Source organism: Athene noctua, chromosome 1, assembly GCF_965140245.1.
Source record: "Athene noctua chromosome 1, bAthNoc1.hap1.1, whole genome shotgun sequence".
Lineage (NCBI taxonomy): Eukaryota > Metazoa > Chordata > Aves > Strigiformes > Strigidae > Athene > Athene noctua.
The window spans coordinates 228,505,400-228,529,425 of record NC_134037.1 but is presented as its reverse complement, the minus strand read 5'-3'; the positions used below and the strand labels follow the sequence as shown (position 1 = coordinate 228,529,425).

At 36.6% G+C, this 24,026-nt stretch overlaps 1 protein-coding gene across 1 annotated transcript in view; it reads left to right on the top strand.

Moving 5' to 3' along the window:
- PCDH17 (protocadherin 17) overlaps positions 1-20,783 on the top strand; it is a 119,060-nt gene extending 98,277 nt beyond the window's left edge. Inside the window, exon 5 of the mRNA XM_074912262.1 lies at positions 20,713-20,783. Coding sequence (XP_074768363.1) covers positions 20,713-20,777 — 65 coding nt within the window. The 3' untranslated portion in view covers positions 20,778-20,783. The remainder of the gene's footprint in view (positions 1-20,712) is intronic.
- The last annotated feature ends 3,243 nt before the right edge of the window (positions 20,784-24,026 follow it).

Sequence of the window (24,026 nt, the reverse complement as noted above, 5' to 3'; positions counted from 1 at the left end):
TCTTACTCTCTTCAACTGTGGGTAATTCAGGGCTTGCCTGGATCCACAGAATATGTAGAACAAGTCATAAACCATCCTGGCTTTTCTTTACTCAGAATACAGAGTCATTGATTTCTCATTTGGAAAGTGGCCAGTCTGTCAAACAGAGATTCTTAGTTCTCCTTTAAGCCAACCACGTATAACTGCTTCAGGGTGTTCACTCATGGGATAAATACCCTATCCTTATACTTTATTGAGTCTAAGACATGAAAGCAGCTGAAAGCTTATTTCTTCAGCTAGTAATGTTTCCCTAAAAATGAAATTTCTCCAGTGGAAATAAGGAATGGCTCTCTGCTGTATGTATAGCTTGATTTGTGAAAGGTCACCTTAGTATCAGTAGTGCATGAAGAAATGGATCAGGGAATTAATGAGCCATCTAAGAATTTTCTGAGATGTATATCCCATAATGCATATGTTATGATTCAGGGAAGGGAACGCAGTATCCTGGTTTATTTATTGCTGATGGTTCCCGATCATGTCTCGCTCACAAAAACATTTAGTTCAAGTTTTGGGGAAACATTTTTATATGATTAGGAAACCAAATCCTTTAAAATATATTTTTAAAGTTTTTATTTTTAGTTTTTCCTAGATATATGCTGGTCAAATTGTGGACCCTTTGATAGTTTTTAAAATGAAAATGGTGTTCTGACATGGTTGCCTCTTTTAGGATCTTTGGGCTAGAGAGAATACCTTTTGGTTGCACAAGATATCCATAAACATTCTGATTTATCTTGGTAAGAATCGAGAGTATAGACACAGCTTTAAACATAGATTATTGGACAACAGATTTAGATTTTTACATATTGAGAAATGGAATTTTAATTATTCCATTTTATTTTCATTATATGAAACCATTTTATTTAGTACCTTGAACTCTATGGAATATTATTAAAGTGCACCTACTGAATCGTTGCCAGAGAACTGGGTGATCAGTCAGTCAATTATCTTCAACTTTTTCCAAGTTAAAACAACATTGAAGTTTCATCTGGAAATCAGTTGATTGCTAGTGCAGTACAGAAAACATATTTGTAATATGTTTGTAGGAAGAAAAGCTACTCAACAAATTTGCAATTACATTTTGTAATAGTTGTACATTTTCCATCATTTTAGGGGCAATTACATACAGAACTCTTTTCAGTGGTTTGATTTGAGAGTGATAAAAAATGGATTGCTGTACTGGCATCAGCATTAAAATGGAAACATCATATCTGTCTGACCATCAGAAAATGACATATAACTATTTTTGTTATTACTGTCTTTAGGAAAATATTTTATGCATCTTTTTTTTAACCACTTTACAACAGACATCTTTTATGATGCTACATGCTATAATGATTTCTGCAAGTGTCGCTTTTATTAGTCACCACTCCCTCCTTTTCAGATATCCATTTAAAATGCTTTACATTGCCAATTTAACTCATATAAAGAATTTAGAGCAGATTCCTCATCTGTCTTGAAGATGTTTCACATTTTATACCATATAATTAAAAAAATATTAATCATAATATGTGTAGATAAGACCTCCATTTATTCCTTAAAATTCTTTGTTTTAAAATCTGATCATATTAAAGTTGCTAAAATATATTAAAACAATGTATTATTTTCCAGTTAAAACACTTATCTTTTTATAAACAAATGCTTCATTTGCTATTGGGAGTTCAGTGGGAGATTCTTTTGAGAGGATTATCACACTTAGTAAACTAGTCAGCTCTAAATCAGGATGTTTCCTTGATAACTAAAGACATAACTATTTCATCTTTTGTTAAAATTATTTCTTTTTAGATATTTTTTTTACTGAAATTACGAGAAAAAATCATCTGATGTGTACATTTTGAGTAACTAATGAATTTAATATCTTCTAACTATAATATAATTCATAACAAAGTATTTTATTATTAGTACATGTTTAGGGACTATCTTAGATCAGATGAGAAATTGTATTTATTCTGAATATACTTTGAGTTTCTATGCTTAAAGCTGTATTGGCTATAGGAATGATTTTCTATTCTCTTGTGTCTTATTCTAAATTGAGATCAAAATTAATATAAGTCACTGCTTATATCATTTAATAAAGATTTGTACAACACCTAATGAATATGGTAAATACAGCAGAAAAGGACACATGTGAAACTACTTTAATAACATGGTATCACTATGTTATAAGAGATCTAGAATAGAGATTAGCAACTGTTAATAAGCCTTTATCTTTGACCACAGGATAAGCTTCTTAAAAACACTGAGGCTTCGTCTCACTTCAAAGTCTGTAGGAGTGGAAAGCTCCAGAATAAGGGCACTGTCCAGACTTTGGGCTTCTTTCATGCCATGTTCTTCTGGAAAAGACTCCAGAGGCTGGTAATTATACTTCCGTAATAACTTTTGCACCTCCGTGCACCAGTTAAGTGAACCAAACTCCTTGGTATATACTAGATCACTGCTACTCAGTGCAAGTTGATTCTTTTTCTGTTTAGTTGATTCTTTTAGGGATGAAATACAGATAGAAAGTGCATTTGTTTAGTTGAGTTAATCTTTTTGTACATGTCAGAATAAGACAGCAATACTTTAAAAGGAAAAGAACACTTACCGTTTGAAAAAGTAACAGTCTTTGAAAAGTAGTCACCAGAAACCAAAAGAGAAAAAACAAAACAAAATAAAACAAAAAACAAAAGCAAATACAACATTATTCATGAATACTTTTTCCTTCATAACTCAGTTGAGTAATACTATTGATGACAATAAATCCATCACCATTCCTTTCTAAATAAACCTTTTCCAGTGAACTAAAATAGGAGAGAGGAATTGAAGATCTAGACACCCAGGTAAAGCCTTTATAATGCTAGTAAGTACATTCAGTGTTTTAATTTCCAAAGAAATCACCATTTTTTTAAAAAAATAATTCACCGGCACTTACTAATCATCTTCCCTGAATTGCTAAATCTTAAAACCACTACAGCTGCAAAAGTTCTTGTGGCTGGAGGCAGAAATCAAGACAGAGGGAGAAAAGGAATATGATGATTGTGACAGACTTTCGGTTCCTATTACTTCTTATTCCTTTAGCAGAGGTGAAATGTCAGAGACCCACCATACTACCACAACAGTAGGATAAGTAGGAACAATTGCAGGACATCTGAATCAAGCAGTCTTTTTCAAAGAGCTTTCATGGAGATTTGCCAAGTTTACTGTGGGATCAAGACTGTAAACCTGAGACAGCTCTGCTGATAACCAGTAATTCCTGTAGTCTAAGGTGCTGTTCACATCACCTCCTTCCTGGAAGAAATTCAAGCTACTATGGGCAATGACAACACTCAACTGCAAGGAGCCACCAGATACTACTGCCAAATCTTGAATCCCATAGCTTCTTGTAAATGGATGCCAGCTCTCCTCATTCACTTTCTTTATTTCCTTCATCCTGAATGTAAGTAATACTAGCAAATACTGCTCCTCATTTCCAAGCCTTGAAGGGTGGTCTGGAGAAAGACCAATCCTTGTTCAATGCTTGTGTTGGTTAGCAGAGAATGCATTTTTGCAGCCAAAAAAAATTCAGTTAGGATCGTATTTGAACAACCACCTGTTTGCTCAGTTTGGAAATTTTTTTAATTATTATTTTTGTTTCATTTTATAAGTAACCCAGAAGATCTTCAACATCAATGAAGCTAGAAGCATGCTCTTTTTTTAACAGCAGCATAAATATTAATTACAATCACCAGTCCAGACTGAGGATTTTATTTGGCATAACATGCACAACTATGCAACAATTATGTAAAAATGGAACTTATTATGATCTGTAATTAATATACTGTGTTACCAGCCAACTCAAAGCACTTTGCTAAGCATGCTTAGCTTTAAAGACTGCATCAGAACAGTGGTAAAATGTATATTAGATTCAGTAAAACACATCAGCATCCCTAGGATTTCTCTTCTAGTGGTAACTAGCATTGCCATCTACAACATGTGTTGCAGACTTGTTGGATTTTATTTGTGCTGGAATCTTGCTATTTAAAAAGGAAAAAAAAAAAAAAAAAGCACTATAATTGCTGATTTACCACCACTGCTTAATCTAATTCAGTTCTTAATGGTCCATTTGCATAGCAGAATTTGCATTTTATTTCACAGAAAATGTTATGAGTCCACCTGCCTTAGTTCAGATAATGCATCAGAAAGGGGAAACAATGGTACAAGCAAAGGACTGTCAGATCACTTACCTTTACTAAAATAACTTAAATATTGAAGGGAAAGGGAGTACAGGTGTATCATCTTTGCATGTGAACCAAAAGTGCACCAGCTCCCCCACCTCCCTCACTTTCCATTTTATTGGGTTTCCACAGCTCAGAAGAAGTAATTTTCAAGTGTGGTGCTATCACATGCCACTGTTCTCGTAAAATTTTATTCATTCTGAAGACAGACAGAGAATGTAAAAAGATATATGTAGGCATATCATGCCTTATCAAACTAACATCACTAAACATAACAATCTTCCTATTGATTTGGACCTAATCCAGACACTAGGGATCACAGACAAATTACAAGATATTACACCCTGCCCGCAGTGAGGTGATCAAAATAAAAACAAATTAAGGATATTTTTTGATCGACAGTTTATATGTATTTCACTATATTTTTGCACTTCCTTCAAGGCTTAAATCCTACAGGTGACAGCTGTCATTTTAAAGGTGACTCATTACATTCATTTAGAGAGTTCCCTAACAGATGGAAGGGTCTTTGTTTCCCAGGGAACACTGACAGGTTATGATTTGAAGAGTTTTTAATCATTTTAACAAAACTTATACACATCTGTCAATTAGTCTATTCAGTGTTGTTAATAATACAGCAATCTGAGAATGACAAAGAACGCTTTCCTTTTCTTGAAACCACAACTTTTCCATCAAGACTAAAAGGGTGGAACAAAAATAGTTTTGAAGAGCTGTTTTCTTCCAGAGAAATGAATATAAGTACCAGTGTATTTTGTCTGGCTGAGATGGAGTTAATTTTCCCAATAGCAGCCCGCATAGTGCAGTGCTTTTTATTGGTAGCTAGAAAGGTGTTGGTAACACACCAGTGTTTTGGCTACTGCTGAGCAGTGTTGAAACAGCACCAAGGCTGTCTCTCCAAAATTCCCCCCTCACCAGTAGGCTGGGGGTGGGCAAAACCTTGGGAGGGGACATAGCCAGGACAGCTAATTCAAACTGGCCACATGACATTTGCTTAGCAATAAGAGCTAAGAGAAAGAGGGCAGGGTACATTCATTATTACACTGTTTGTATTCCAGAATAACCGTTATGTGTACCGAGGATGTGCTTCCTGGAAAGTGGCTGGATATCACCTGCTGATGGGAAATAGAGAATAAATCTGCACAGCCTTTCGCTTTATTAAACTGTCTTTATCTTGACCCATGAGGGTTTTTTTTCCATGTCCTGATGAAGAGGGGAGTGATAGAGCAGCTTGGTGGACATTGGCATCCAGCCAAGGTCAACCCACCACAGCCAGTATTTACAATAACAGTAAAATTTTATTTTCATGGTACCTGTTCACAGAGCTTTTTTCCTCCTGAGCTACAGTGAAACTATAAATCATTAAAAAATACAACAGATAAAACATGACAAGCTGGAATCACATGAATAATTAAAACCAAAGTCACTGTGCAGAACTGATAATTTTGGTCAGGTACAGAATAAGACCCTTCACTGTGGTGCTTTTTCTGGTCCTGATAACAAGCACTTCAAGCTCCCAAGGCTTCAGAATAGAGACAGCAGATGTATGTGTACCAGTACATGTGGTGACTCTGTCTCATGACTAAAACACAGCTCATTCATTCATTATAGACCTTAGGCCACAGTCCCCTTACATATACCAGATATTCTTTTGCAATGATATTATGGGACTTTCACATAGCAGTTGCCTAGTCTTTACAAAGCAATGACACTGGGTTGGCTTTTTTTGAATTCTATAATGTTCAATTTCTGCCAAAACCTGAGCACCTGAATGAAAACTTTCTAGCAAAAACTAGAAAGCTCTTTAGTAAAAGTATTTTCACAGTATCTTATACTTTTATTTCTTTTAGAGTTAGAGGGTTTTTTATTTCAAGTACCTACTACAAAAAAATAAAATAGACATAGTTCTTTGCAATGTAACCCCAACTTAACAGCACCTTAGTACTTCCAGCTTTTAAAGAAGCTACATTTTTAAGATCTCCCAACAGATTTTTGTGTCATCAGGTGGTTCTTCATACTATTTAATATCATTATAATAGATTTTGAAGACCCTAGAGAAGGAGTCACAGCTTCTTCTTAAGCACTACTGATAAGTACTGCAATATTTCATTTTGCAAAAGCATTACAGAAGAAAAAAGAAAAAAAAAAAAACAACAAAAAAACAAAAAACACAAACAAACAAAAAAACCCCACAAAACCATCCAATTTTGGGGACAGTGAAAGCATTATCTCCAGACCAGTCACAGCTGGCATAATAAGACAGAATTTATAGGTTACAGTCTGTGCAAGCAATATGTGCTGGAGACAGGAATTTAACTTGGATTTCCCTAGAAGTCTAATCCAGACCTTGAACTACTACCACCACCTTTTTATCTTCTTCTGGAAGCCCACACAGGTTATGGATTAGAAAGGCAGTTGCTAGAATTTAACCATGTTCCACAGCAGTTTAACCCCAGCCTTTAACCTCTTCTCTGTATATTCTGTATAAATTCTCTGCCACTCTTCCAGTGACAAAATAGTCGGGAAGGGTGTTTCCCAGCATTTTCTTAGGGGCCTTAAACTTTTACGGTCCTTGACATCTCTGTATATATTCTCTTAGATAGAGTATGGACTACATTCAAACGTTATTCTGTAAAGTAAAATAAGTGGCAGCTGGCACCATACAGTTTTGTTATAATGAAAACATGAGGTGGTTGCCATTACACAGTCCTGCACTAATGAGAACAGTAGGAGTCTAGCATTACAATGGTCTAATGAAAACAGGAAATGGCTGGCATTAGATTGGTATAATGAAAACAGGAGGTGGCTGGCATTACACTTATACAATAAATAAATTAAGATTTCTGGTCCTACCAATCTCATCTACATTATATATGATTCCAGGGTGCAAGAGAGAGGCTTATGAAGTCAGGACCCCTGACAGTAAAGAGCATTCCTTGTCACAACATTTCAGAAGCAAAGGGGTGTCATTTACTTGCAGGTTGGTTGGGGGTTTTTTTTTAGTGGTTATACATCAGTGAAATAGAGATATGGTTTTAAAAATTGATACATAATCTATACAGATTCTTTTTTTTTTTTTTAATAATCAAAAGCAGTATATTTTCTAGTGCCTGTCCTGCTAGAATTTGAGAAATTGAAAGTAGCTTAGTGAAAATGAAATTTAATATGACAGGAATTTTTAAGTAACCTCCCGCTTACCCCTCCCCAATTTGGGCTAAGTATCCAGTAGATAAAAGTACTTTGGGGTGTTTCATGTAATGTAGGGAATGAGACCTAGAGGAAAAACACTTGCTGAGAAGAAAAAAAAAAAAAAAAGGAAGAAAAAAGCACAAAATCAATCATTCAGCTAATGGGCTTTCTTCTAGGAACAGAAGGGTCAGGTGTTTTTGTTCCTTGTTTTTCAAGCTAACCTCTCTGGTTGAGGCTTTTTAATTATTATTGCACAAGAGGGTCTTCTGTGTAGCTCTTAGACAATAAATACACAACCATCTTCCCTTTTATTGTAACTTTTAGAGCCACTGGAAACTGATTGATTCTCACTCTCCTTAATCTGGCTGAATTCACCATCAAGTTCGTAGAGTTCAAGGCCAGTACATTAAGACACTGCATCAATCCAGTTGTATGGTACCTTTCAGCCCCTCAATCTCCCATTTCTCATCTTCAAGCTTAACCACATCATTTCTGGACATTTTCCATTGAAACCAAGAGACGAAATGAAGCACGAAAATGTTTGAAGTATGATTTTCAAAGCAGCAATTAGCGTGCCGGAATGCTCTAGCATAAAACGCTGTGCTTCCTGCAGCCTGGTATTCTGCTGATAGCTTCAGCTTCCATGCTCAGATTGCAGTGCAAATATTCCAGTCAGGTAGCTCTGAGTGAAACAGCAGTGTGATGCAAATAAGGAACAGATAATCAAATCAAACTTTCTAATCGAGTTTTGCTATGCTGACTCTCTTATTTCTCTCTAGCCTGCAGTTTGCATGTTGTTTTACAACACTGTGGAATTAGCTTAAAGAGTAAATACTTGTGAGTTTAAAGAATCCTGTCATGTCTCACATATACTGAAGAATGAATGAAGGAAAATAATCTTCCTGTGCTTCTTCTATTATTACTTTAATGTTTTTGTGTCTTTTGTGTGGTAAAAATTGAATTCTTTGGAAGGGAGGAATAGGAGATGAAGAAGCCAGAGGGGTAAAACAGGGTGAGTGCTGTTAACAAATTTTTACTTTCTTTTTCTTTTGTTTTTATTTCTTCATCAAACAACTGAAGGAAAAAGAAAAGAAATAGTCATGCCTTACGCACCAGATTTTAAACTAAGACGTATGGCACTGGAAGCAACATATGCCTTAGAAAATCTGCTGTTACACATTGTGTGTGCAAGCCGCAGACGTGGCTTAATCAAGATAGGAAGTGACACGTGCCATGCATCTGAGATTATTGTCTGGCCCTCAGCCATTAATGCTGGCATCCCAGGAACCGACTCAGTCCTCTGCCAAACTTCTGCTGGGATTTGGATTCACTGAATCCAACTCAGAATCTTTAATCCCCCAAAGCAGTATCTCTTTGATTCGTGAGGCTTGCAAAACATCCAGGTGGTGGTCCAGCCATGACAGTGCTGCATAAGCTCAGGAAGCACCATACTCTCTTAGAGTTTTACTATATATTCCTCTACCATGTAGGTCTGAATGTCAGAACTCACCCCTTTTTTCTTGTGTTCATTATTCTGCAGAGACAATAGTCCTATCACCCACTGCATAAGACATCCAATCTTTTTGAAATACTTGAAAACTTACAAACGTATACTATAAATCTACTTGATGGGTCTCATCATTCTGTAAGCAGCATTTTTCATTAGCTTTGCAATAAAAGGGCATTTTGCCCTATTTTCAGCCTAACAAATTTTGTCAGGGTTGGCATCTTTATTACATTACCAAATACATCAGTCAATACCACCTGGTGTAATTGAGTCTTGTTATATGATTCAGATAGTTGCTTAAACTATGGATTTTTCAAAGTCAAATTTTCGGGCAGAGAGAATATTATAGAATTTTAGATAAATAGGTAGTCTATCACTGTAACTACTAGTCTTGATTTAAGATAATGAATTGACCTCTCCATGTATAATATTCAAAATAATTTATAATTGTGTTGCACCAAAAAAGCTGTAAAAACCCATTTGATTATGCTTGATTTCTATTTCATACTGAAAACCGAAGCTAACAGTTTACACTCACAGTAGAACCTGAATGAGTGTGACAGTGAAGTCCCTATAGGAGCCAAGGTTTTTTGGTTTTTGTTTCTGTTTTGTTTTGTTTTGGGTTGTTTTTTTTTTTTTAAATAATAATAGGGAATATGCTCCTTTCTGGGTTTCTAAACAAGTAAGAAAAATGGCATCATGAAAAAGGTGCCTATCTTTTAATGGAACACATAAATTAAAATTTAAAAGTCTAGCTACACACACACACAGAAGGAGGAGAATCATAGGAAAGTGAAAGGTTTAAAAGTGAGTGACACAGATTCAGCTAAACTACATTCTGAACCAAACCTTTTTCCTAGATGCATTCACTTATAACAAAGGAGTAATTCTATATTACTACACAGTTAGCTAATTAGAAGTTTTCCATTTTCATGTGCATTTGTAATCTCATTTTGGACAGTCCATTAAATTAAAAAAATTCAAATGGCGTCTAGACATTATTTATATCCCTGTGATTGTTTTCTGCTTTTATTTGTAGATTGAAGAAATACTTGTAAAATCTAGGTAAGTATTTAGAAAGCCTTTTATCTTAACCAAATATAAAGACTGGATTGTAACCAGCACCTCCGCATAACAGAACACTTAATGGCTTTTTCCATGTTACTAATTCAATTTAATTTGGAAATTATTCTCACACATTACATTCTTACAACTTTCCTGCCATTCCCAAGGCAGACAGACAAAATACAGGATTACTTACTTTAAGGCATTATAATTTCTTTGATGATAGACACTGAAAATTTGCAAGCTACATATGACCACAAGAACGTCACAGTTTAGATACAGCTTGAATTTTCAGTGTACAAAAAAATTTTATCACTACAATATATAGTTGTGCCAGATTCAGTCAACTAAGTGGAGCTCACCCTAGCTAATTCCTGGGACATCTCCAAGGATAACAGTGAGATCTACTAAGTAAACTGGACTGTTTACCAGGTGATACTGTCCTTTAATTCTAAGCCAACATTAAACTAATCAATGTTAATCTAAATTATTTCACCTGATAAGTACCCTGTCTTTTCAGAGCTTATGGCAGGAGCTCTGCTCTCATTTGCCCCCTTCTTATCCTATGATAAACTGAAGATTTTGTACTAAGCTTATATGGACAGTTTCCAAATGTTCTATTACCTGTGGTATTCCATGGACCCAAACATCTATTACTCAGTTGCCAGAGGTAGCAGAAACTGAAATAGGTGGTCCAAATGAGTTCATCCAAAACCACATTTCTACTGTCATCCTGATTTTGGGAATAATTGAGAGCTTGTCTTACCTTGAGCTGCTTCTTTTTGGATTTAAGTAAAAAACATGGCATTGATTATTAATGGCTCAATGGCAGTTCTTGCAGATAAACTATATTTACTCATGGTGTTTCTGGACCAGACTTCAGTTTGGATTATTATATTAGCCAAGGAAAGATTTCTTATCCTCAGGGAACAGTTGAAGATCTCCAGGAATGTTGTAATTGTACTTCTACCATTTTTTCTTTTTTAAAAAGAAAAGTCAAATAGTTGAATACAGAATTATACGATAACAGCAAAAATTATTGATTCTGTCCATGCAGGTATTTTTATTATAACTAATATTTGTGCAGTTACTACATGAAAGAAAATTGTTCACAGAAAATTACAAAGAAGGCAAAGATTTTTCTAGATTTACTGTAGTGCACACACTAGCTTGTGTCAGATTAATTGGTAGGTAAAAAATTTTCTTGTATTTGGGCATGAAATGTCTTTTTAGGAACTCCGGTAATAGAGAGTAACAGTAGATTATAACCATATAAAAATTTGTCTCCTGTTAACCATGCATTCTTATTACATGCAAAGCAATTATATTAGCCAAGGAAAGATTTCATATCCTCAGGGAAAAGTTGAAGCTCTCCAGGAATGGTTTCACCATTGCTTAAAAAAAAAAGGTGGGTAACAATCATCTCCTAATGCAAGTAATGTCAGGGATGACCAGAAAAACTTCTCTACTCATAAATAGGGAATACCTGGTGGAAAACTCAGAGGGCGGTTTAAGTTGCAGCATCTCTGAGATTATTAATTTAAGTATCTGGAGGTGAAATGGGAAGGCAAGCAGCATATTTTGGATTCTGGGCTTTACAACTGCATATTTCATCTTATTCAGGATGTTGCTTAAGAACTCTTTGAGAAAAAGAAGTCAAGAAGAGCTAGCTTATTTTTAAAGAAAGCTTAACAACAGCTCAGGAATTAATAATAAAAATCATAGAATCATTAAAAAGTTTGTGTTGGAAAGGACCTTTAAAATCCAACCCCCCTGCAAATAGCAGTGACATCTTCAACTAGATCAGGTTGTTCAGAAACCCATCCAACCTGATAAATGTTTCCAAGCATGAGACATCTACCACCTCTCTGGGCAACCTGTTCCAGTGTTTCACCACCCTAATTGTAAAAAAATGCTTCCTTATATCTAGTATGAATATACCCTCCTTAGTTTAAAACCATTACATGATGTGCTATTCATACAGGCCCTAATAAAAGTCTGTCCCCAGTCTCCTGTGCAGGAATAGTGGTAATTTTGACAAATTACTGACTTGGCTAAGTGTGCAACTCTCCAAAATCTTAAACAAAGAGAGTCCACAAGATGTGGAGAAAAACAAAATAGAAAACAAGACAACAAAGCAAAAAAGAAGAGGAATTGCTTAGGCACCTAAGGACAAGATCAGGAAAGAAGTCCACGTGGAGCTAAGACTAGTGAAAGACATAAAGATATACATGTAGGGATTGTATAGCTCTGCCAGTTGCAGAAAAACACCATTTCCCACAGCATTCTCCTGGTGAAACTGGCTGCTTGTGGCTTGGATGGGCACACGCTTCACTGGGGAAAAAACTGGCTGGATGGTCAGGCCCAAAGAGTTGTGGTGAACGGAGTTAAATCCAGTTGGCGGCCGGTCACGAGTGGTGTCCCCCAGGGCTCGGTGTTGGGGCCACTCCTGTTTAACATCTTTATTGATGATCTAGACGAGAGGATCGAGTGCACCCTCAGTCAGTTTGCAGATGACACCCAGTTGGGTGGGAGTGTTGATGTGCTCGAGGGTAGGGAGGCTCTGCAGAGAGACCTGGACAGGCTGGAGCCATGGGCTGAGGCCAACTGGAGGAGTTTCCATAAGGCCAAATGCCAGGGGCTGCCCTTGGGCCACAACAACCCCCAGCAGCGCTACAGGCTTGGGGAGGAGTGGCTGGAGAGCTGCCAGTCAGAGAGGGACCTGGGGGTGTTGATTGACAGCCGGCTGAACAGGAGCCAGCAGTGTGCCCAGGTGGCCAAGAAGGCCAATGGCATCCTGGCTTGTGTCAGCAATAGCGTGGCCAGCAGGGACAGGGAAGGGATCTGACCCCTGTACTCGGCACTGGTGAGGCTGCACCTCGATTCCTGTGTTCAGTTTTGGGCCCCTCACTACAAAAAGGACATTGAATGACTCGAGCGTGTCCAGAGAAGGGCAACGAAGCTGGTGCAGGGTCTGGAGCACAGGTCGTACGAGGAGCGGCTGAGGGAACTGGGGGTGTTTAGTCTGGAGAAGAGGAGGCTGAGGGGAGACCTCATCGCCCTCTACAGCTCCCTGAAAGGAGGTTGCAGAGAACTTGGGATGACTCTCTTTAACCAAGTAATAAGCGATAGCACAAGAGGTAATGGCCTCAAGTTGCACCAGGGAAGGTTTAGACTAGATATTAGGAAGCATTTCTTTACAGAACAGGTTGTTAGGCATTGGAATGGGCTGCCCAGGGAGGTGGTGGAGTCCCCATCCCTGGAGGTGTTTAAGAGTAGGGTCGACTTAGTGCTGAGGGATATGGTGTAGCTGGGAACTGTCAATGTTGGGTTGACGGTTGTACTGGATGATTTTCAAGGTCTTTTTCAACATAGACAATTCTGTGATTCTGTGACAAAAAATGTCAGGGAAATGAAAAAAAGATGATGGAGGGGGAAGACAGTCTAGTCATGGGCAATATGGAAAATGCTGAGGGACTCAACTAACCTCTGTACCAGGAAAGTTTGGGAAGGGGAAGGGATTCTCATTTTTAAAACAAAAAGTTGTAGCAGTGTACTCCATATCATGCAACTGATATAAGTTTTATTAACAGATGCTGAGCGAGTTAATTGTTGTGCTTGTGAAGCTGCTGTCTGTCATGTCTGGAAGAAATAAAACAAAAGAAAGCAAACCAAAATGAATCACTTTTAAGAGAGGCAAAAACAAGAATCAAAGAAACTGTTGGCTGGTCAGTCTCTTCTCAGTCCCTGAGAAGATCAAGAAACACATGCTCTTGGAATCTACTTCCTAATAAGCAAAAGACAGGACAAGTAATCATGAGTACATCAACTTTCCAACAGTAAGGTGTTCAAAAAAAGAATTGTTATCTTTGTGCAATTTAATGACTGGGTAAATGACAAGAGAAAGTGGTGTATGGAATTTGCCTTGCCTTTAGTGAGATTTTTTGGTGTTATCCCACAGCTGAGGAAGTATGTGGTGGGAAAATGGTTAGGTGGGTTAGTTATATGGTATAAAAATTAACTGGATTCAGCCACAACAATGATCAGCGCTTAAATATCCCTCTGGAGAGCAGTGAGAAGTTCAGTACTGTAGAATTCCATGCTGGGACTCATAATGTTCAACATCTTCAATGACCTGAATAATATCATAAGTGCACTTAGAATATTTGCAGATGAAACAAACAGGAGGGAGTAACTGAGGCCATACAAATGTCACAAGTCTACCCAAAGAGACTACAATAAACTTTAGAACTAGACCAAAATATAGCTCATGATGTTCCATAAGAAAAAGTGAAAAATTCTGGAGCTAGGGAGAAATGATTCCATGCATCAACAGTGGTTAGGAAGGGACTAGATGAGTTAAAACCCTGTTGAAAAGAGCTTGAGGGTAATAGTGTACACTAGTTTTCAGACAAGCCAACAGTGTACTTTCTTCCTGAATAAGGCAAACTATATACTGAGCTACACTGAGAGGCTCTGGCCACATGATCAAAGGAAGCTATTCTTTCCTTCTTAGCAACAGTGAGGTTGTATGTAAAATACTGCATCCAGTTTGGGACTTCACAGTTTAAGAGGGATAAAAAGAAATTGGAAAGGATCCAGTGGAGGGCTATAAAGATGATCAGGGCCACAGAATTTTTGCCAGGAATGGTACCTCAGGAAACTGAGGCTATACAGCTCAGTGAAGAAGAAACTAAGGACTTCTGCTTAAATATATTTGAAAGGTGATGTAGCCAGAGTCTCCTTGGTAGTACCGTATGGTATAACAATGAACAAAGACCACAAGCTGTAGCTTGGGGAAAGAAAATTGTACATGACGAATAAATTCTGGAGGAGGGTAGTGCTGCACTTTGCCAGCTTTCTCAAGGAGGTTGTGGAATTTGTGTCCATGAACTTGTCCAAGACTTAGCTCAACAAAATGAAGGCTGATCAACATAATACTCATGATAGCCCTGTACCAAGGAGTGGGTTGGACTGGAGGGCTACCTGAGGTCACCTCCAGTTAACATTTCTGTGGTTCTGTGAAGTTCCTTGTGCATTACAAAGAGGAGCTGGCTGAAATGTGAGTAAAATGAGTAAATGTGTGTAAAGTGAGTCCAGCAAAACTTCTGAAATAGAGCTGGGATTTGAGGCTAGAGATGTATCATATGGGCAGGTAATAGTTATGGCCTGGGGATCACCCTAAATTTTGCACTTGGTGGGGACAGTGAAATGGGCCATGTTTGGTGATATGCTGCCCTGTCAGTCCCTGTGGATCCTAAAGTCCCATCAGGATACAGTGCTCTTAGAATCCATCTCAGAGGCACCAAAAGCCTCAAAGAGATAATATACTTTCTACTTAGTTGTCACCAAAATCACTATCTCATAACATCCTGTTTGATAGGACTGTTGACAGCCTTTGGATCTGTCTTCCCTCTCCTATATCTCTGTGGAAAATGTTTGTACAAACACATAACAGTGTCTCCCATCATAACAAATAAACAACTACTCATTTTATTTCTGCTGTCCTGCATCTTTATAACAATATTTTTTCTTTGTCACAGATTTCATTTTCAAGGAAACAATACATGTAAACTGGGAAAAACAGCAATAGAGTCTCATTCAGGAAAAAAAAAAAAAAAAAAAAAAAGAGAGAGAATAACTGACAGCAGAAACTTTCTGATCCTTCCAATTCCTCCCCAAAACAAAACTCATACAAAAATTAGACATAAAGATTTATTCTAAGCCTAACAAGACTAAACATACCTATTTCTGGTTTACACTCAGTCATCACTCTCAACGATTTATTCATTAGATCAAGTAGATGGTTAACATGTCTAAAATTATTTTTTTTCTCACTTAGCTGTGTTTTCTAGGACACCAAAGGTGCCTTTGCTAAGTCATAGTTCTGAGCATACACTCTGGTTTCTACTAATAGATCTCACTGAATACAGCTGATGTTTAGAAACCCGTGGATTTAATTAAATACACCTGAGTATCCAGCACTATCTCTGATGCCCTGTAGTATTGTTTCATGGTTACTTTTTTCTCTGTCAGCTTTTTCTTCCAACATGATGTCCATCAGGAGGTTCCAGGGAGAGAGAATACCAGATTTTCTTTCCCCAAAATATATTGTGTTAACATTTCTACCTGATATTTCTAGTTTCAATAGCTTCAGAACTTAGTCAACTGAATAATTTACCAAATCATGCCAACTGTAAAGAGAAGAAGCAAGATATGTGGGAGGCCTTGGATTTTTATCTGTACAGGACAAAACCTTTCAAAATTTTTTCTAAAGCCGTCTGTCTCCTTTCCTGAGAGAATGAAAGGGGAAGCAATTTCCACTCAGAGTATCTCAGAGTGGATCTCTGTGTCTATTATGCTTTCCCAAGATTTATCTAAGTCACTTGATAATATATGACCACACTCAATAAGGATCGGTGCATCTTAGAAATGCAATTTACATTCAGTGTAACACAGAGTTCCATGTACATTTTTACAAATCATGGTATTCTAGTGCCTGTACTTTCCCTAGATGCCTCCTATATAAAGTCTTTCAGTAATTATTACCATCTGTTTCTTAGCCCCACTCAGCTGTACTCTTTGGAGCCACCTGCAGCAGAATAGAGGGCCAAGAAATCAGAAGACAAAATAAATAAATAAATAAATACTTCTTTCTATAAGAACGAGAGCTTTTAGAAACAGGATTTCTTCCTTTCTTTATGTTCCATGGACACTGAAGAAGGAACTGGGGAGTGGGCATGAATGATCAAGCCCTTCCCATCTTTGTTACTATACAAATTGACAGGTAAGATGCACCTTTGACCCCTTGGGACTTCACTGGCCAAATTATCTAGTTCCACACATAATGGAATACAGAAAGGAGCAACACACAATTCATTTACTGCGTGGATAAGTTGGTATCTTTATTATGGCAAGAGGAGATCAAGTAGGTTTTATAATTAGAATGGTAACTGAATTTTGCGAGACCAAGGGATGGTGTTCCAGCTAAAGGATAATCTAAAAATTGTACCTTGCTAATGTGTCTTGTTAATGCCAAAGGCAAACTTTTTCAGCTCCTTGAATTGCATTGCATAAGGGCAGAACTGAGAAGAAAGTGAAACTTCTAAAGAAGACAGTTGTTCTATGATGTTGTTTCTACCAGCTATATACCATATGCATATGTTGACAAACTAAGCAACAGCTGTTTTACTGGCAATATTCAATGTTAAGACATTGATGTTACGCCTTACAGAGGGAACTCTTCTTGTAGCAAACTACAGCTAAATGCAACATCTCATCCTGCCCAAACCCTAAAGGAAACAAAGCAGATATCGACACTGAATTTTAAATTATTAAGTACAAGCACAGCATATATGAGAGGTTTTAAAGCACAGCATATATGAGAGGTTTTAGCACAATTCTCCATGCAAGGTAATGTTCTTTTCCTTTTTTTTTTTTTTTTTTTTTTTTAGAAAAAATTCCAAACAAAACCCTAAGTTAGGTATCTCTAAAAAAATCACTGGGCTCGTATGACACAAATGTAGTTATAGGAAGGTTAGAGTTAGCAACTTCTATACAAATCTGTGCATTCTTCTAGCTTGGCAAAATTCCTAACAAGGACGTACAAATAGTCATGAAGTGCCTTGTTCTCACCTTGATGAGCACTTAAAATGTAATTTACTGTTGATCTCAATTATTGTAGATTTCACAAGTGTTTACTATTTTTGGCATCCTGGAACCTCACAGCCAAAAGATGATGAATGAATGTAATGATGTGTTCTGTTTTAACAGAAATCTGGTAGTAAGGCAAAATAAGATATTTAGGCTAATTGCATAACCACTTCTTGAAACTTTAATAAACTGTCAAAAAGATGTGCTAACATTATGGTGAAAAAGATGCTCCAGAATGACAGACTTTTTTCTAGGGAATAAGTTATTTCTTTCTCTTTTTTTAAAAAAAAAAAAAAAAAAAAGGTGAAAGTGGCATATTTTGCAAATATGTTATTTATGTTAATTATGTAGAAGGTTCTCCTAGTTGTGCAATTACATTCTCATGTAGCACCCAAGGAAGGGGTTCAAGTGCTTAGGAATTTGACAACTGCTCTCTGCTTTACTCATTAGCATTAGCATCAAACTTCTTTTTTCTGTAGGCAAAGCTATGAAAAACCTTCAGCAACTTTTTGTCAGACTTTCAAACGTTTTAGTTATTTTTTTCTTTCCTTTTCTTCTGTCCTTCTTTTGTGTTTTGCTCTTTGACCATAAAGGGAAGCAGCTACGATGAAGTGTTCGCTTCTTTCTGTAGTCCCTTTCTTGTGTATTAAATCACTTCTAGGCTAATACTAGATCTAGAATGTGGCTAAATATGCACTTCATACGTTCCTACAGGGTAATATTTGTTCCTGATGCAAATTCTGAGAAAAAAAAAAATCATGTTAAATCCTTTGTATGGCACTATATGGGACCATGTGGGTTGAACTGAACCCTTATTTACTTTAACATTTTACTACAGATAGAAATGGAATGTGAACAAAATAAATTTAATATCCAACAACGCAATTTGCAATTTCATTTTGTCTAATGCTTTTGAAGTGTATCCTGTCAGCAAATGAAGAGCAATTTTTCAGCATAGGCTTTATCAGAAACAGACTCTGCCTTTTCTCCCTTCCTTCAGACTTCTGACCCAAGTCTTGGATACATATGGGATGTTTTCTACTTCTTTCAGGAGGGAATATTCTATTCTGACAGATGGTATTGCAGACTGCAGGAATATGGCATTTTAAAAATAACTTTAGGGAGATGGATTGGCTTCTGGAATTTTTCTGTGCAGAAATGTAAGCAGTACAGATTTCCCTAAATAAATACGTACTAGGCTTGCAAAACAATCAGTCACTTTTGAAAATTTGTGTTCATAATGTGCATTCAGTGGGAACATTAAGCAGATGATATTAAAATTATAATTTAAAATAATAATGATTACAAGATTATTCAACTCTACCAATCACTGTTCTTTAAAAATAAAAGCTCCCTAAACTATGGTCAACTCCACTAAAACAGTTCAACTTATTTATGTAGATAAATAACATTTTCCCTTTCTACTAAATAGGATCAAAAATACAAAACCCTGGTAATTTGTTTATGCTATATATTGACCTGATAGAGAAATTAGAAGAATTATCTGCAATATGCAGAAGGTCAAGCCAGATGTTTTACAATAATGCTTTCCAGCCTCAGCATTGAAGTATCCATGAAATACTCATGCCTCAGAACATGCTATAATTTCCAAATCATGACAGTCAAGAGTAAACCTCTTTAATGATCAGCTTATTCCATAACTTTTCACTATAGGGAACTATTGCAACTTTTACTGAAATATTTGTCACTGGACACGTCAGACAAAACGTTGTGTTGAACAGACTTCTGCTCCGATCCGGAATGTCTGTAGGTTCACTGATACATATAATCAGAGTGCTACATGGAAGACTTCTTGACACTGTTTTAACAAAGATTCTGGATGGGCTCATTTACTCCGTTCATAAATATTTGACAACTATATTTGCTTATGCAACACAAATGCATCATTATTTAAACTAATCCTTAGGGATCATTTTTGCCGTTGCTATGCTTTTTATAGTACCATGCTCTTTGCATAATTTTGGTTTTGAACGTCTGTTATCACCAACAGTTTAAGGCTGTACAAAGAGTATATAAACACACAGATGTCAAGGAGAATGTTTAGGCATTTTGTGGGGATTTATGTTGTGTGTTTTTTGGTTTTTTTTCCCCATTCTGATGCTTGAAAAATTCACCTTAAAATTTAATATTCTCTTACGATATGTTAGGGTATGGCATCATACAGTGGCTAAAGCATGCCATTTGAGGTTATTGCTGTCTAATGCTATGGAAAATTTATTCCTCTTTAAATGCAATTGCGTGTATGTCCCTAACCCAGATCATGCGGATCTATACTGCTAAGTAAAATAAGGTTGAGGCCAGTCCTGCACCCTGATTGGCTCACATTCACATTTTTCAGAGCTATCTCCTCTTTCAGAGTAGACTGGTCTCAGGGACATAAACCAGTCAGCCCCAGGTCTCCTCTAGAAACCGTGTGATGCCCTTTGGATCCTTCAACATAATTAATTCATGTGTGTGTACGAATGGAAGGGTGTTAGTTCAAAATGCCTGAAGTAATATGTTAGGGGATACCCTATGCTGAAATTTCAGGAACATATTTTTGAATCAAAACGGATAAGAAGTAAAAGGATGAAGGAGGAGGAGGAGGAGGAGAAGATGATTCATGAAAACCAGAAGGCAAACAATTTGCAGAACAAACAGCTTTAGAGTTTGAATGACATCTTTGTTAAGGGTTGTATTATATTCTTTCAAGTTACTATACTCTATTTCACCTTGTGAATAATTAGTCTTATGTCTAGTGACACCTGCAGTAGTCATGGTGTCAGTCAAGTTACTCTTCTTAAGCAATATTGACCAGCCATGACAAAACTTATCAAAGGAATTCTATTCTGGAGATTTGAGGGAATGCATTCTCCATCCCTACTTTATGGTAGTCTTTGATCTACCTGCTCAAAGTGCTCATTAGTGATGATGGCTATGGGTTCAGAAGAAACCTGACCATCATTTCTTTCCTTTGATGATGTAGGAAGTATGGATGACTATTTTTGTTTAAAAAGTTAATTTCTGTGAAACATTTATCTTTTTCTTTAACAGCCACAAGTCTTCGAAGAGGTAAACTATATTCCAGGATATGCACAAGACTCTGGGAAGAACTCTGAAACTGCAAAATCTGTGGGAACTGCAAGCTCCAGCACAGCTAGTTTACTGAGTCTTGGAAGAACGTTTTAAAGAGACAGTTGTAACCCTGAGAGTATGTATGGGAATCTGAAGAGACCTAGTGTCCAAATTCTTTAGGGTCAGAAAAGTGATGGGAAACTGAACTGAGTTTCTCAAATTGTTATGGATTGTTACATTACGCTATCTCCAGATAACAAACAACTATCTTGAGAGAGGTAGTTCAGATCAGAGAAAAGTTCAGCCTCTGGAGATACCTGTTGTAGGATATATCACTCAGATTTTGAAAGTTCCATTTTATAAATGCCCCTCTAAAAGAACATAGGAAAAATGTCATCCATAGTAATTGTAAACTGATGGGTATCTAGAAAAGCTGACTGAGGAAATTAAGAAAAGTTTAAAATTAACAAACACCACCCCACACACCCCCCCCAAGAAGAAAAAAAAAAAAAAAAAAGTAATATTATCTTAAAATCATAAAAATTATAGAGTAAATAAATAGGGAACTTTTATTCACTATTTTTCATAGTTCAAGATCTAAATACTACCTCAGGAGATGAACAGGCAGTAGCTTTATAATGATCAAAAAGTACCTTTTTCACACAGTGTGTAATAAAAAAGTGAATTTATTTTCATAAGAATTTGATAAATCACAGATAGTACAAAAAAAAAATGTTCAGAAAGCAAAGGTCCTTCTGCAGTTACTAAAGACAGTACCCTGGATGAAACTTCCAGTTCAGGAAGCCCCAGGAAGTTGACACCTGTGATGGGAAAGCAAGATCAGAGAAAGTGTCACTTCATCCTTGCCTTACTTGTCATCTTCCCCTAATCATTTGTTTCAGACTCCAGGATGTTGGGCTAAATAAGTCCTCTGTTGTTTTCTGCTATGAACTCTCTAATGTTCCTGGGAGACCTGTAGGATTTTCACAAAACCCACCTTATAGACTGAATTCATTCCTGAACTTAACCATCTCCCACTTGAGCTAGACTTACTTTGAACCTTTGAATTTCTGTAAAGAAATATAACCTAATAAAACACATACTCTCACACAGCATCCATGTAAAACTACCTCAACTTTTGTGATGTTTTTGGGGGGATACTGAATTTATTTAAATAAATATATATATGTACTTTTATACAGCATACATCTATATAAAACTCAAACATGTTCTGTCCTAAGTCAAATACAATGAAAGTTTGCATTTGTTTTGGTTTTTTGTTGTGGTGGGGTTTTTTGTTGGTGGGTGGGGGGTTTGTTTTTTGTGTTTGTTTTTGTTTTTGTTTTTTTTTAACTTAGCATAATGCATTGAATTGGATTTCTAGTAATTTCTCTTAGCCTAATGCAGAAGGTTTTAAAAGACAACAGTAGATACACACTGCAAAGGAGTGATCCCTGGTCTCCAGGACCAAGTATGGTGATTTGTGTGTAAACGGTTCAGAGCTAGTCCTTTCTACATATGATTTGCCATATGCATACAGCATAACATTTTGGCTCATAGCATTTTGGCTCTGAGCTCCATGTCAAGATATAAGCATTAGTTCACTTCTGCATATATATATATGTTGGGGTTTTTTATGTTGAAAGTGTCTGAAATAATGTGAAGGCTGTATTTCTCTTTACTAGATCGGTGTTCCCATAGTTTGAATCTGAGGATATGGTGTTGGTAAGTAGGTTCATTTTGAGATGTTGGGATTGTTATTTTGGAGGACTGGGACAGGAACTCAGACTGATTGAGAATTATCTACACTGCATTTTGATAGTGGTCTTTGCTCAAACCACATTTGAGGTTTTTGTTAAGATAAACTAATTTACCCACTCAGAAAGAGTTGAAAATATATGAGGGATTTTTGCAGGAATGAGAAAGAAAATACTCGGTCTTTCACTATAAATTAAAACGTAAGCTTAACACATCACTTCTTGTGAGGAAGATGTCTCTTTATTTCTATAGCTGCAACATTTATAATGTCCTCTTGCTGTCTTTTCCAACTAATTTTGGTCAAAAAGTGAATGTACTGTAGTCAGCATAGTAAAGCCAAGGTGACTACTTGAATCCTGCCAGTCTGATGATGACTAGAGTGATACTCTGCACGGTAATGAGCACTCAGAGATGCAGCTTTTAACAGAAGCAACTTAATCTTAAAATCTGCAATTAAGAGTATGGTTTCCATGGAGACAGTTGTGAAAGATGCAATGGAGTTGCAAAATAAACAAGTTGTAGAATGTTAGACACATAAACTATCCTGAAAGTAGAAGAAAAGGCCAGAAACAAGCAAGGTATGAATTGTTTCCTCCACTGTAACTCCTCATATGACCTTAATGTTTTGCTAGAAATGTGAGCAATTCAGAAAAAGCAGCCGTGGAGGATCATATTTACAAGAACTGTTACATTTCATCAAGAGATAAGCATATGAAGCTAGAAAAGAAAAAAATCTAATGCATTATATGATGAATATTAAGAATGGCTGGGATTCTTCCGTACTGTACAATAATAGTAAGAAGAAATCTGTTTCACTTTTTCACTTTTTAGAATACAATTCAGGATGTTAACAGATAATGGTTCATCTGCATACAGAATATATTGTAGGAAAAAAATGTATCTGAAAGATAATCATTAACGATGCAAAAATCAAACAATACAAAGTTACAAAATGTTAGTAATGAGGTTGCTTTAATTCAGGTTTATATTTAGATGTCTAAACATAAGTAGAAAGAATCTTTCCCTGGATGTTCTCAAGGGCACTCAATTTATCCATTTATAAAACACTCATTTCAAGAGAACTGAACCACTAAACAGCCAAAGCCAAGGTACAAACTGTATCTGTTATTTACAGCAACTGGAACTCATCCTGTGACACTGTCTTCATTGACATAATCAACTGTGTCACTCAGTATCTAGTTGGGGAGGATGTTAATTTATTATTCTCATTATTCAAAATGTGTGATGTAAAGCCTAGTTTAGTATACACTTTTCAGACCCTGTTCCAGACACTAAGTTATTCATCTTATCAGAGACTGTTTCATCTTTAGAGTCCCAAACACAGAACAACCAACATGTCTTCATCTGTGCCAAGCTGTGTTAATAGGATATTATATTACAGGTGAAGTCCAGCAGAACAAGAACATTATAGTCAAATTTCCAATTTGGGGCAGACAGGATCTGATTATTCAAAGTACTTGGCATTGTATGTCTTGATATAGACCTGGGGAATTACAGGCCAGTCAGTCTAACTT